The 14,116-nt window shown below is 41.0% G+C and overlaps 1 protein-coding gene across 3 annotated transcripts in view; it reads right to left on the reverse strand.

Annotated features, from left to right (window-relative positions):
* Positions 1–389: 389 nt before the first annotated feature.
* The window catches only part of ano8a (anoctamin 8a), a 30,968-nt gene continuing 17,241 nt past the window's right edge, over positions 390–14,116 (reverse strand). For 2 of the 3 annotated variants that reach the window (XM_028473479.1, XM_028473478.1), the window contains exons 16-18: positions 3,535–3,666; positions 3,309–3,419; positions 390–1,216 (exon numbers count right to left, since the gene is read on the reverse strand). In XM_028473479.1, the coding sequence (XP_028329280.1) occupies positions 608–1,216; positions 3,309–3,419; positions 3,535–3,666 (852 nt within the window). In that variant the 3' untranslated portion in view covers positions 390–607. The remainder of the gene's footprint in view (positions 1,217–3,308; positions 3,420–3,534; positions 3,667–14,116) is intronic. The other variant, XM_028473480.1, reaches the window with a different exon arrangement.

The raw sequence follows: 14,116 nt of genomic DNA on the forward strand, positions 1-14,116 counted from the left end.
GCTTCGCCCAATCAGCTTCAAGCATTCTGTTCATGTCCCTCCCTGGTTCCGAAAGGATTCGCCAGATACAGACCCAAATCGATGTGGAGAACTCGAGTTAAAGGGAGGGCTACACATAAATCTGGCTCTTGTCATGTTAGTTTTTATCCTCTTACGTTAAACAAGAGAGGTTTACATCGACATCTTGATTATTTAAAGCAACCAAAAGCAGCACAAGTTGTCATTTTGCCTGAAAAAGCTGTTAAATGATCTAAAAATCAGGCTGAATGCTTCACTCCAATAGAAAACAATGGGATGTTTACAGACAGTGGGGCCGTGTGACATCATCAATCATGTGATTTCAAAATGGCGGAACACAGGTTTTGAAACTGTAAAGTAGTCCCATTTTTAAAAGTTAATAAAATGAATATTGGGCAAAAATAGTGTTTTGTTAGGCATAGATCTTCTAATAAGGACATTTCAAAGATTTTAGGCCACATTTGTAAAAACAGTGGAGGATCCTTTTAGGAACCGTTGTACTTGGTCCCTGACACTAACACGGTCTTTACGCTGCGACTGTATCAGCGTCCGTGTCCTCATTTTCTCTACGAGTCCATTTGTTCGTGTTCTAGGTTTTGGAGTTTTCTGAATCGCTCGATTGTCTTGACTCTCCTTTCTCCGACTCGTTGGAGGGCAGTTCTTCTGGTGTCTGCGATGGCGGCTGCGTCCCATTAGCACACACCACTGTACCCTCAGACTTGCTGAAACTGAAGAGCTTCCCGGGGCTGAAAGTCCTGTTGGGGGATTGAGACCTCTCCTGGCCACTGGGGGGTGCTGTGGCTGCTGCTGCTGGAGCGGGCGTGGCTCCTCCAGCAGCCACTGCTGCTTCTTTCTTTGCCTCTGGCGACTTGAGGAACTTGAGGAACCCGGGGAGCTTGGCCTCGCCCCCGGTCGGGGACTGAGCCGGCGAGCGCGAGGAGCTGGAGGAGAACTTCCCCTGGAGGGGGATGATCTGCTTCAGCTTCATCACGTTGTTGTTCCCCAGCAGAGAGCTGGGTCTCTTGGGCTTGTCGCCCGCCTTGCCGCCCTGCGCTTTGTCGTGGTGGTGTTGGTGCTGCGCGTCGGCCTTGTCCTGTCGCGCCTCTGCCTGCAGCTCCGCCTGACGCTGGACCTCCTCCTCTTCACGACGTCGTCTGAGCTGCTGTTGGAAATGTTGCTGGGCCTGAAGCTCGTGCTTCTAGGATGGAGAAAGTCAGCTCGTCATCCAATGAGTAAAAGAAGACAGCAACAAGACAGTGGCCACGGTTACAAGATGTGTTTTAATTAGAAATTAATCATTCAGAATTAAAGTATTCTGCTTCGTGTTTACATGGAAATAGTAAATCCGAATTGAGGTTTAGCTAGAAACACATTTATTCGCCTTTATTCAATTACGCTTTAGGTCTTGGGGTTGGGAAGGGTTTTGATTGGACGGGGGGAGTGTGAAGTATCACGTCTACCGCAAAAAAAACACAAAACAAACCTCTTCTTTTTGGCTACAACATAGAAACCTGTTTCTGCTGATGTCCGTGTGTGTGTGTAATAGAGGTGTGCATTGCCATGAATGTGACAATACGATACAATTCACAATTTGCATGTCACAATACGATATATCCTCATAGTAAACAATATGATATACATTGCGATGTCAATAATGACAAATTCCAAATTTACAAAGACAAAATGGCATGAAATACAATTTATTTACATTTTTTTAAACTTGTGAGAACAAATAAATGGTAACTAACTGTAATTTAATACCAATATCAAAACAAGTGAAATGTTTATCAAACTGTCAAATTCCATTTTTCAAAAAAGTTTAACTTTTGCTTCTACAACAGATTCTGATTCTGTTAAGTTCTTAAATTGTCTTTTTTTTTTTAAAAAAAAAGTAACCACATACATCTATAAAAGTGCCCAGTATGTTTTATGAAAATAAATTGCAGTCAAGTTCCAGCTAAAATGCATTGAGGAGGTAGTTTAACAAGGTCTGGTGTGGTTCACATAGTGACCGAGCATTTACATGCGATACAAATTTTAGCACATTTGAATGTTTTTTTGTAAAAAATAAATAAAAATAAATGTATGTGGACATGTTTTTGATCAATACGATAATCGGGTGGTGAATTATTGCGATATATCGCCAAATCGATTTTGTTTGCATGTTTATGCTTCCGTCCATTCACTATTTTCATTATATCCATGTCTTCTAAAGCTCTTATTAAATATAAAGTCTCGGCTCAAGTCCAACGCTTGCTTCAGGCGGCCATCTTGGATTAAGTCGTCACCAGCGCGTCATCGACGAGACGAGCATGGGCAGAATGACCGGAATTAATTTAAAGCGGAATTAAACGTTTGCAAGACTGAGGAATTCTTCCATTTAGACATAAAAGCTGAAAAAAAAAACAGCCTTTGGATGAAAATTTAATTCGGAATGGCCATTTTCATTTAGAATTAGGTGATTACAAGATGATTTTCATGACGACATATTAAGGCCACATTAAAGTAAAAAGAAATCAAAGATTACAATTTTATAAGATTTTAATCTTGAAATGTAATGACTTTATTCTCATAAAATTACCATTTATTCACAAAATATTACGACTTTAATCTCGTAGTGTCCAGATTTTTTTTTAATTTGAATGCTTAAATCTAAATCCAAATGTTAAATCTAGATGTTATATTTAAATCTAAATGTTACATTTAAATATAAATGTCAAATATAAATATAAATGCTAAAAGTTCAAGCTGAATGTTAAATGTAAATCTTAAAGGTCAATTCTAAATGTCATGGGTAAAACTAAATATTTAAATTTATATGTTATGACTTTATTCTCATAAAATCACAATTTATTATCTTGAAGTGTCCAGATTTTCATTTTATTTTAATGTTTAAATATAAATGCTAAGTGTTAAGTCTAAATGTCAAGGGTGAAACTAAATATTTAAATTTAAATAAAAAATATTAAATAAAATTACAATTTATTCCTGAAATATTACGACTTTAATCTCGTAGTGTCCAGATTTTTTATTTATTTATTTTTTTAATGTGGCCTTAATACGCCTTGGCACATTTCTAATCTTTTTAAAGAGGATTTAACTTTTATTCTGAATTAAAGAAGAATTCAAGCTCTCATGTGAATAAAGCCATTAAAGTCTTTGGTTTCATCATTAACACTATGCAGGGTTAAACTTGTGTGTGTGTTGTAGTGTAACACACACACACAATGGGAAGAACAAATGGAAACAAACAGTGGCAGAAGGTCTTTCAAGCTAAGACGCAGCTCTACCTTGAAAGCTTCCCTTCGACGAAACTCTAGCTTGGCCATCTCGTCTGCTACCCAGCCTGGGATATCAGGAATGGCAACATGGATGATGTATTTTAGCAGGATTGCAAAATGCTGCAAACCAGCACAGAGGGACAGGCTCAAAAACACACATCAGGGGACGTTTAGATGCTTCCAACAACACATACACACTTCTATAAACAGTAATATCAAATAAATGAGTATTTACCTCCAGTAAGACGATAGACACGATGGTCATTTCAGGACTGAGCCAGGGGAAAAGTCTCTGCAGCTGTCCACACTGACCAATCAGGTAGCAGTTCACTATAATGGCAATCAAGCCCATGGCCTCCATGGCAGTCTGGTGTGTATAGAAAAGAAAAACACCATTTTTAATCTGTACGTCAATCTATGTTCTGGTCTTTGGATTTTAAATGAGTGGTTAATAATATAAAAAATAGATTTCAGAGTATGAGCTCGTTTGAGGAGAAATAATTTAGTTGCAAAAAAACACATGTATCTGTTTAATTTTCATTTTAGCTATATTTTTCAATATGAAGAATGTCAAAACACTCACACCCAAAGTGGGGCTCAAACCCACAACCCCAAGATTAAGAGTCTCATGCTCTACTGACTGAACTAGCCGGGCCTGGCCAGGGATGCTACATACGAGACACAGAGATATGACCCCACATTGAGAGAACCATGACCTATGTAGGAAGATGAGATGAGTTATTATTAATGGGTTATATAACTAAGAATATTAATTATGATTATTAATATTACTTCAAATTTGCGGGGTGCCACTCCTTTTAACAGGAGAAATATGTCTAAGTTTTTAGACTAAACTCATCAATGTGAAACCAGGGAAAAGTGAATTCTACCAGACATCTACACCATCATCACAGCTTTAATGAATCAGAGGAATCAAATATTATGTTTAACCTTTTATTCAAAAGTCAACAATTAACACAGTCAAAATATCAATTGAAATGGGATAATTAAATCATGATAAAATGCATTTCTAGGCTAATAAAAGTGAGGATTATACGTAATAAAGTGAAATCACTAATCTAGAAGGATGCTAATCTACTAATATTGAATAAAAATGCAGGATACATATTCAATATTTAATCATAAAATCAAAGAATAAAATAAAGAGAGCTCATAACAAAGAGAGGAGGACGGACAAGGGGGAGACGAACAAACATGAATGAGATGTACTGTGTGTGTAGCATGTTGTTAATGCATGTAAGTTTGTAGTTATGGAAATATGTATGTGATCTATTGTAGATGAAAGTTGCTGATGAGAGTTCATTCTTGTACCTTGAAGATGTCAGGGTTGGACCTGGAGGTGCTGTTTGAGCAATGCAGCAGGACGTGCCACCGTTGGTTCTGTTTTGGTTCAACAGAGTGTAGCCCCTTCAGCCGATCCGGGCGGTTAGGCCTTCGCAGCTGGCTTAGAGAATGGCTCTTGGCTAACCCCAACGGGTCGCGGGCCGGGCTTCCTTTCGGCTGTTACGCACGTCACTAGATGCTGTATTCGTCCGAACCAAGCAGCTGTTGATTACAAAATCTAATTGTTTCAACTAAAAATAAAAATGAAATGAAAGACTGGAAACATGAGGGAAGACGGGTGAGCATGAACGCCCGCGTCCAAAACCGTTGTTTCTGGTCGCGCGTCTTTTTTAAAGGGCGTTTGGCGACGCCTTTTGGAGGAGGCGTCTGGGTGGATCCTTCTGTGATCATTTCGGTGATTGGTCAATGTCTCTGCTTTCAGCTTGTGGGTGTGTCTTGGGTGTGTGTAAGTGTAAGACAGAGACAGACGACAAGGGATGATTCTAAACATAAAAGAATGCCTAATAATTAATTCCACATATTTCAAAACATCTTTTCAACATCATATCCTGAAATATCATGAATTACGAAAGGGTTTGATACCAAACACGACTAGGAAATAGCCTCGAATCACTTTAGGAACTAATTAATGCATTTTACCTGTAATTACTCATAACATAAATGTCAAAAATCATGTTATGCCTCCTCTTAACTATACGGTCGCAGTAAATACCTCAAACTAACTTTTGTGATGTTTTTCTGGTAATTTTAAGCACTTTTAAATGATAAACACTTTAAAATAGCATTCTGTTGGTTATTGTCTTGCATGAAACGAGTGTGATTGAACAGCAATATTTGTAATTCCAATTTCTGGAGAAATCATTCCACAACAATGTTTTCATTTGTAATTTTTCAGTCAAACACATGTTCGTTGTTCTCATTTCTAACTTTTCAAACATAATACAATTTCTTTGTTCTCCTTTCTTCACTAGGAGACCTCTCAGTGAAGGTCTGGTAAGCGTCTTCCTGTGATATCTCACCACAGGGGGTCAAAGGGCATTGGGACCGTTCTTTGAACTTATAGCATCCCACAGTATCTGTTTGATAAGGGGGAGAAGAGGGATGTTCTTCTTTTGATCATAAATGTCGCAGGGAGGTAATATAGGGAAAAACTGTCCTTGGATTCTCTGGTCCTTTTGTTTGGCCGGAAGGGGAGTCGTAAAAGAAGGGTTCATACTACGTACTTCAAATAGCTGGTGCCAGTCTTAGCGGCTCCGGTATTGAGTTCACAGACCACATAGTGGGGTTAGTCCTGCATCTCAGAGTTACGGGGGCAGTTGTGTTTACACAGTTCGTGATAAACACAAAAACAGGCTCCTTGGTTAATTCTTGCTAGCAAAGGGGGAGGCTTTACGCTTGATGTGGTTTGTTTCCTACATAATCCCCCTGTTGATAAGGTTTCAATGCTTTGAAGCTCTTATCAAATAGTTCTTTTGAGGAAACAAAAGAGGGAACGAACCTTCAAGTTGACGACAACTAGAAACAGGTAAAGGTGTGTTGAGGTCCTCACACACCCTGACGAAAGTTCAGGAGTGACAAAAGTCCAACGTCCTTGTTGGAACTTGGAGGTGTTTCCCCCTGTAGGGTAGGGAAATCACTCTCACCTTGACGTTGAGATGAGCAGCATTGCCAGGAAGTCAATACTGGAGGCAACGCTGGGAGGTTGAGGCTGGAGCCCCTAGTGGTTGAGGCTGGAGCCCCGGAGGTTGAAGACTGGAGCCCTGGCGGTTGAAGACTGGAGCCCTGGCGGTTGAAGACTGGAGCCCCTGGAGGTTGAAGACTGGAGCCCCTGGAGGTTGAAGACTGGAGGTTTGAGGCTGGAGCCCCGGGAGGTTGGTGCCCATGGACCATGGAGGTAGGAGTTGGGCGGCCATGGAGTTGATTCTAAGGTGCCGCTTGGCAGTGGGCACCCGTAGACCAGGAAGGCAGACTAGGTGTGTGTACTATATGTTGCTATGTGTCCCTCAACAATGCTCGGTGCGAACATGTAATTTGGGATCAGCAGTGTGGGGTAACATAAAAGTGTACACATAAGCACATAGATAGCGTGGTATCGGTCAGTTACTCCTGGTGCACATCAATAAGACAAAGACAAAGCATGCAGGGTATAAAAGAATCAAATCTAAACACACAAAAATAAATCCCTAAGGGATCTTAAACTGAATGAGAGAGAAAGAAGAAAAGTTTTCTTTTGCTCTGGCTAAATTTGGCCTGTGCCTATATAATGAGACGCGTTGTGGTCTCGGTAGCAAGGTGTTAGATATGCTAATGTTTGGGGCCTGATCAATGGGATGGCTGATTGGAAGTTTACGGATCAACCAGCACGGTTAAATCCTGACCCTCGGGTGTGTCCTCGGTGGGACCAGATAGCGTAGTGGATTCTAGTTCCTAGTTCTTAGTTTATGTCGTCCTTGAGGTGGTAGATGTTATTGAACGTGACGACTGGTACGTTAATTAGGAATGCTATCTTTCGGCTCGTAGGGTTTATTCAGCTCGCGGTTGATGGCTTGTCTGTTGATTTTGGTGTTCTGTATAGCTTAATTTGGTTTTCGGTGGACCCATTTGAGCTTTGGTTCGGTTTTTGTGCTCGGAATCTTTATTTGGTACACCACTGGAGACAGTTTATCGGTGACCAGGTAGGGTCCTGTTCATTTGGGAAGAAATTTCTTCTATTTATTTATTTATTTTTTCAGTTTGGTTGCATGATGATTGGTTTTGCCGGCGGGCGGAGCAACGCTATAATACCAGACGCGGTCTCCCACCTGTAGTTCCTCTTGTGAGGCTTTTTGGTCGTAGTAGGTTTTACGGCCCTTCGCGCTCTCTTTGAGGTGTTTTTGAGCAAACGCGAACGTAGCTCGAAGGTGGTTCTCAAGATCGGTCGTGTATTGGTGGGTGGTGTAAGCGGTAGCGGTGTTAGCTTGGTTTTGACTTTGACTCCTCTGTGTCTGTCGCAGGGCATGTCATGGGCATGTGCCAATATCACCCCCCTTTGGTTCTGTGGGACAACGAACGCATGCGTTTGGGAGTCTGCAGAAACATGGATTAAGGTGCCCTTGACTATCTGGAATGAGCGACAGGCAGCGAACAGATGGCTGGGTGTGGAGGCAAAGTCCGAGGAGACTTTTAACGTTATTGGGTCATTGTCGGTGAAAGCGGGTTTTACCGGTGCGATGACCTGCGAAGACGATGGGGCGTCGGTCTCGGCAGCCGCACGAGAGCGCGTAATAGCATTCACTGACAACGGGTGGGGCTCAGCGAGCTGGGTGGGGTCAAAGGACCAGGGTGTTCCTGATAGCGCCCTTTCTTTGGCGAGAGCATCGTTGATGTGTTGGTTCTGAAACGCAAGACCATCGGTAGCGAGGGGGTTGTTGGTTAACGAGCACAGGGAGGTACTTTTGGTCGTTAGAGTACGGTCTATGGTTTTAGTAGCCGGACGCATTTGGGCCGGAGACCGGCTTGGGGTCTCCTTTAGAGCCCGAGAGTGGTTCAGTTGGTAGCACTGAACTCCGTCGAGTGAGTCATGCTGCAGCGGCAGTGGCTGCCTGACTTGTGCCCAGATTTTCAGGTTTTGAAAGTCGATCAGGGGCTCAAATCGGTTGAGGAGATCGATACCTATGAGAAGAGGAATCTGGTTGTGGTCTGAGATGTAAAACGGGTGCACCAGGGTCAGGTGACCTATAGTGACTTGTACGAGAGCCTTCTTCGTGATAACGGTGGCGTTGTCGCCATAAGGTTCAATGTCAATGTGGCAGTCTTGGAGTATCAACCTTAGGTTGGTCTCCTTGGCTAGGCTGCGCAGCTCATTGAACAGTTGGGCGGACATGAGGGATATGTCTGCTCCAGTGTCAAGTAAGGCTTCATTGGTAAGCACACCTTCAAAAGTGGCTGATATATAAAACTTTCGGGCGATTCCTCTTTCGTAGAGGTCACACAAGAATTGGTGAATTGGTGGTTCACCCTCAATGGACTGATGTCCATTGGAAAAACGGTGGTTTGGTGCATGTGTTTGCACCAGCAAGACAGCACTAGGCGAATCATCGTCATCTTTGCATTTTGATCGTTTTTGCTTTCTATTGATTTTGTCATCTATCATTTGTTCGAACATTTTCTTGATGGATGCCATTTCTTTAGTGATTTGGTTAGATAACCTAATTTCTAAACTTCCTATTTCATTAGATTCATCGTCTGATCTTGATCTGTTTGGCTGCTGGTCGTATGACCTTTGAATATTTTTGTGATACCAAGGTTTTGAGTGTTTGTTTCTGAGTGGAGGTGTTCGGCGGTCGTTGTCGTGTCTTTTCCACTGGTCAGAACGGTTGTAATCATACCACGGTGGTCGCGGTCGGCGATCTTGGTGGTGTGAGTTCGGGCGAGAATTTTGGTGCCGAAAGTTTTGTTTTGGCGCATAATCTCGATAATCGGTGTTATCTTGGTATCGTTTTGGCTTTATTTTATGGTACGGTTGCTGGTTGTACCGCGGAGGGGTCTGTGGTGCTTGCGGTGGAGGCATTGGAGGACTGTCGGGTGTTCTTTTTGTGCCCTCCAATTGTAGCGAGTGAGAGTTATTCTTTATCGGGAACATTTCGCGAGGTGTGGATTTTGTCGAATTTTGTTTGTACAAGAGGAAGCCTCTGATTGCAAGATCGCGAAGTTTCTTACTGGACATGGTAGAGGGATCTGCCGCGACGCCGAGATGGGTGCTCGTGCTGTGGTGAAGGTTTCTGAGGAACAGTTTTTTGAACTGCTGTTCTTCCTCCATACCTGGGTCGTTGCGATTACCAAAGTATGCCTGTAGCAAGGTGTGGTAATATTGTTGGGGTGATTCGTTTTTCCCCTGTTTAACGGTGTGGGCATAGTCGAAACCTGTTTGGTGAAGTGCGTCAGAAAATTCATCCACCAGGAGGCGGCACAGTGTTGTGTAATCATTTCTGATCTGAGGTAGTTGACGTTCAATGAAATCATTGACAAGCCTGCTCGAGGTTGCTTTGATTAGGTAGATTTTATCTTCAACATTAGCCATTGGATAACTTTTTAGATAAAAATCAATGTCTCTCAAAAATGCTCTAGCATTTTGGGGTTCGTCGAACTTTGGTTCGAATCTCGGAATGTTTCTGGCGATTTTATCCAGGTCGCGGTTGGACGGTCGATTGCTATTCGGGGGCCTGGCGGGCGTCGGTCCGCCGTCAATAGGAGGGTCCGCGGAGGCATCCCGGGGTCTCCTTAAGCGATGCGGACGTACCGTTGGGTCGGTGGTGCGCAGGACTTGTCGAGTTGCGTCTTCACCGTCGGAGTCAGGATCGCCATCGGCCTCCGACATTGACAATGATGAGAGAGCGTGCCCGAGCTCACGTCTTGCGTCTAGGAGCTCTCTCCTGGTGAGGTTCAATTGTCGTTGAACCTTAGCAGTAGCTACTTTACCGTCAGCTACTTGTTGTAATAAGTCATTAACCCTCTCTCGTTCTGCGTCTAATTCTCTAGAGAGCAGTTTAGTTTTGGCTTTTGAGGCTTTGATCGCCCCTTCTGCCTCAAGGAGGAGTTTCTTCCCATCATTTGACTCGTGTAGTTGTGCGTCTAATTCCCGGGTGGTGGTGTCGAAATCATGTTCGAGAACGCGTATTTTATCACCGAGTAGCACTTTGGATTTTTCTAATTCTTTATTCTCAGTGATTAATTGATTAACCTGATCTTCCGCTTCTTCTAGGTAAGTCACACGCATTTGGAGCAGTCCATTTTCTTCCCGTGTTTCGTCATACTGGGCCGTGAGGTTCGCGGAGCGGGCTTCGCGTTCCTCGATGGTTTCGAGTTGAGCGTCGCGTTCGCTCTCGAGGGTTTTAACTCGATTCTGTTCGTATTTTAACTGGGCGGAGAATGCTGATATTACAAAGCCGAGCTGTTTAACCAGCTCTTTATCCTTCAGTTTTTTGTAAACGGCTGCAGTGACGCAATCGGCCACAAGGTCTCCTAATTCTTGAGGGGGAGATTCTCGGATTTTGTCATCAATTGTGGATTTTCCGTCCCCTAAGATTTCTGTGAGGAGAAATTCTAAGTTCTCGGCTGGATGGTCTTCAGAGGAGACCGACATGTTGATTTGTTGTGGGTCAAAATCGTACAAAGAAATCTAAAGAATTTCAAAATTTCAACTAATTTTTCAAATAAAATTCAAAAGTTACAATGGTAGTGAATTGTTTTATCTTATTTTGTCTGTTCTTAGCAATTCACTGTTTGGTAAATAAAACTGAGTGGTAAACTTGAAAAAGTTTGGTGTGGTGTGTTTAATTTAAACAATTGTTCTTACTCATTTAAGGCTTGTCCTTACTGATTTAAGAGTTTTATTTAAATTAACCTTACTTTAATTCAATTTCGTTGAATTAATCAACAGGTATTTTTAATCAATTAAAAAAAATGTTTTTATTGAAATTAAATTCAAATCTTATTGAATTTATTTTAATCAATAAATGTTTTTCCTCAATTAATTTAAACTTTCGTTTAAATTAGCTTTACCTTGATTCAGTTTCCTTAGATTAATCAGGTGTTTTTAATCAATTGGAAAAAATGTTTTTATTGAAATTAAATTCAAATCCTATTGAATTTATTTTAATCAATAAATGTTTTTCCTCAATTAATTTAAACTTTAGTTTAAATTAGCTTTACCTTGATTCAGTTTCCTTAGATTAATCAGGTGATTAATCAATTGGAAAAATAAGAGAAAAAAAAAAAAAAATTTTTTTTTTTTTTTTTTTTGAAATTTAATCCAAATCCTATTGAATTTATTGTAATCAATAAATGTTAATTTTAATTAATTAAATTCTGTTTTAATTTATCAGTTTTTATTTCAGTTGTAATTTCCTTTAGGTTGATTTTTAAGAATGGTTTGTGTTTAAATTCGGTTGTGTTGAATTTAATTACCTTAATTAAAACTGGTTTAACTTTATTAAACTTATTTTAATTAATAAATCCTTCTTAAATTAGTTGCTTTCATTTAATTAACTTCCTATTCAATTTAATTGTTTTTAATCAAATTGATTTGATTTTAATCACACTGGATTAATCATTTAGTAAAATGTGTATTTTACTTTAATCATTAGTTTATTTATTTAAACCGTTTTAGTTTAATTATTTTTCAAATTGGTTTAAATCTTGTTAAACCTTGATTTTAGTGCGTCACTTGTATTTAAATGAGTTACCTTAGTTTTAATAAGATTACCCTTTTAATGGCTTAACTTCCGTTTAGTTATGAGCCTTGTGTGTGCGTGTGTGTGTTTCTGAGAGATGACAAAATCAAATCGAGCACATTTAAAACCACACGATTTCAGCAAAGTGACGGTAAAGACAGCTGTATCGATGCACAGTTGTCAAGCAAAACGTGTCTAAAGACACGCTGTAACTTAGATGTGTTTAAAGTCTCACTGGGCACGATAGGTTAGCTTGATGCTAACCGCTTAGTAGCAGGCTGCTGCTGCTAGGCTGAGGCTCTCGTTAGCCTGTTATTCGCGAGCTCGCCACGAGGGGCAGTCGCGTCTCAAAAAGGGACAGGAAGGCCTGTCTTTGTGTGTGCACGGTGGCTTGACACACTTGCTTCCGGTTTCCGGAGCGTTACCCACGTGTTCCAACCACAATGAGCTAACATGAGCTAATACAACGATAGCTTGTCCGTTTTAAGGAACGGAAGATTCAGACGACTTACTCTTTGTTTGCGTCGGTAGATACCAGAGTTTCAGAGCTCTTCGGGGTAGCAAAGTCCTAGTTTGCACTGTCTGCGTATCTTTAACTTTTATACGGGGTTTTCCCGGTTCTGGCAACTTACTGTTTACCTCTGACGTCACAGTCACTGACGGCGCAGTGATTAATTTTAACTTTTTCTTTTGGCGCGGCGGCCTTTCATAACATTAGCGCTTTAAACACAGAGACACGGCGGTCTTATTTATTCAGTTTCTAAGCATTAGCGCGGCGGCTTTGCTTAGAATACAACATTGGTCGGGGCTCGGCGGCTTCCGAACCAATCTGGCAACACGAGTGTTCAGTTTTTAGACCGGCTTTTGATTCCAATGGTTATTCATTAACGCTGTGTTTATGGCTTCAGCTGGTCCCATCTGGAGGTGTCAGAAATTATGTAGGAAGATGAGATGAGTTATTATTAATGGGTTATATAACTAAGAATATTAATTATGATTATTAATATTACTTCAAATTTGCGGGGTGCCACTCCTTTTAACAGGAGAAATATGTCTAAGTTTTTAGACTAAACTCATCAATGTGAAACCAGGGAAAAGTGAATTCTACCAGACATCTACACCATCATCACAGCTTTAATGAATCAGAGGAATCAAATATTATGTTTAACCTTTTATTCAAAAGTCAACAATTAACACAGTCAAAATATCAATTGAAATGGGATAATTAAATCATGATAAAATGCATTTCTAGGCTAATAAAAGTGAGGATTATACGTAATAAAGTGAAATCACTAATCTAGAAGGATGCTAATCTACTAAATATTGAATAAAAATGCAGGATACATATTCAATATTTAATCATAAAATCAAAGAATAAAATAAAGAGAGCTCATAACAAAGAGAGGAGGACGGACAAGGGGGAGACGAACAAACATGAATGAGATGTACTGTGTGTGTAGCATGTTGTTAATGCATGTAAGTTTGTAGTTATGGAAATATGTATGTGATCTATTGTAGATGAAAGTTGCTGATGAGAGTTCATTCTTGTACCTTGAAGATGTCAGGGTTGGACCTGGAGGTGCTGTTTGAGCAATGCAGCAGGACGTGCCACCGTTGGTTCTGTTTTGGTTCAACAGAGTGTAGCCCCTTCAGCCGATCCGGGCGGTTAGGCCTTCGCAGCTGGCTTAGAGAATGGCTCTTGGCTAACCCCAACGGGTCGCGGGCCGGGCTTCCTTTCGGCTGTTACGCACGTCACTAGATGCTGTATTCGTCCGAACCAAGCAGCTGTTGATTACAAAATCTAACTGTTTCAACTAAAATAAAAATGAAATGAAAGACTGGAAACATGAGGGAAGACGGGTGAGCATGAACGCCCGCGTCCAAAACCGTTGTTTCTGGTCGCGCGTCTTTTTTTAAAGGGCGTTTGGCGACGCCTTTTGGAGGAGGCGTCTGGGTGGATCCTTCTGTGATCATTTCGGTGATTGGTCAATGTCTCTGCTTTCAGCTTGTGGGTGTGTCTTGGGTGTGTGTAAGTGTAAGACAGAGACAGACGACAAGGGATGATTCTAAACATAAAAGAATGCCTAATAATTAATTCCACATATTTCAAAACATCTTTTCAACATCATATCCTGAAATATCATGAATTACGAAAGGGTTTGATACCAAACACGACTAGGAAATAGCCTCGAATCACTTTAGGAACTAATTAATGCATTTTACCTGTAATTACTCATAACA

The sequence above is a fragment of the Gouania willdenowi genome, chromosome 17 (genome assembly GCF_900634775.1).
Source record: "Gouania willdenowi chromosome 17, fGouWil2.1, whole genome shotgun sequence".
Lineage (NCBI taxonomy): Eukaryota > Metazoa > Chordata > Actinopteri > Blenniiformes > Gobiesocidae > Gouania > Gouania willdenowi.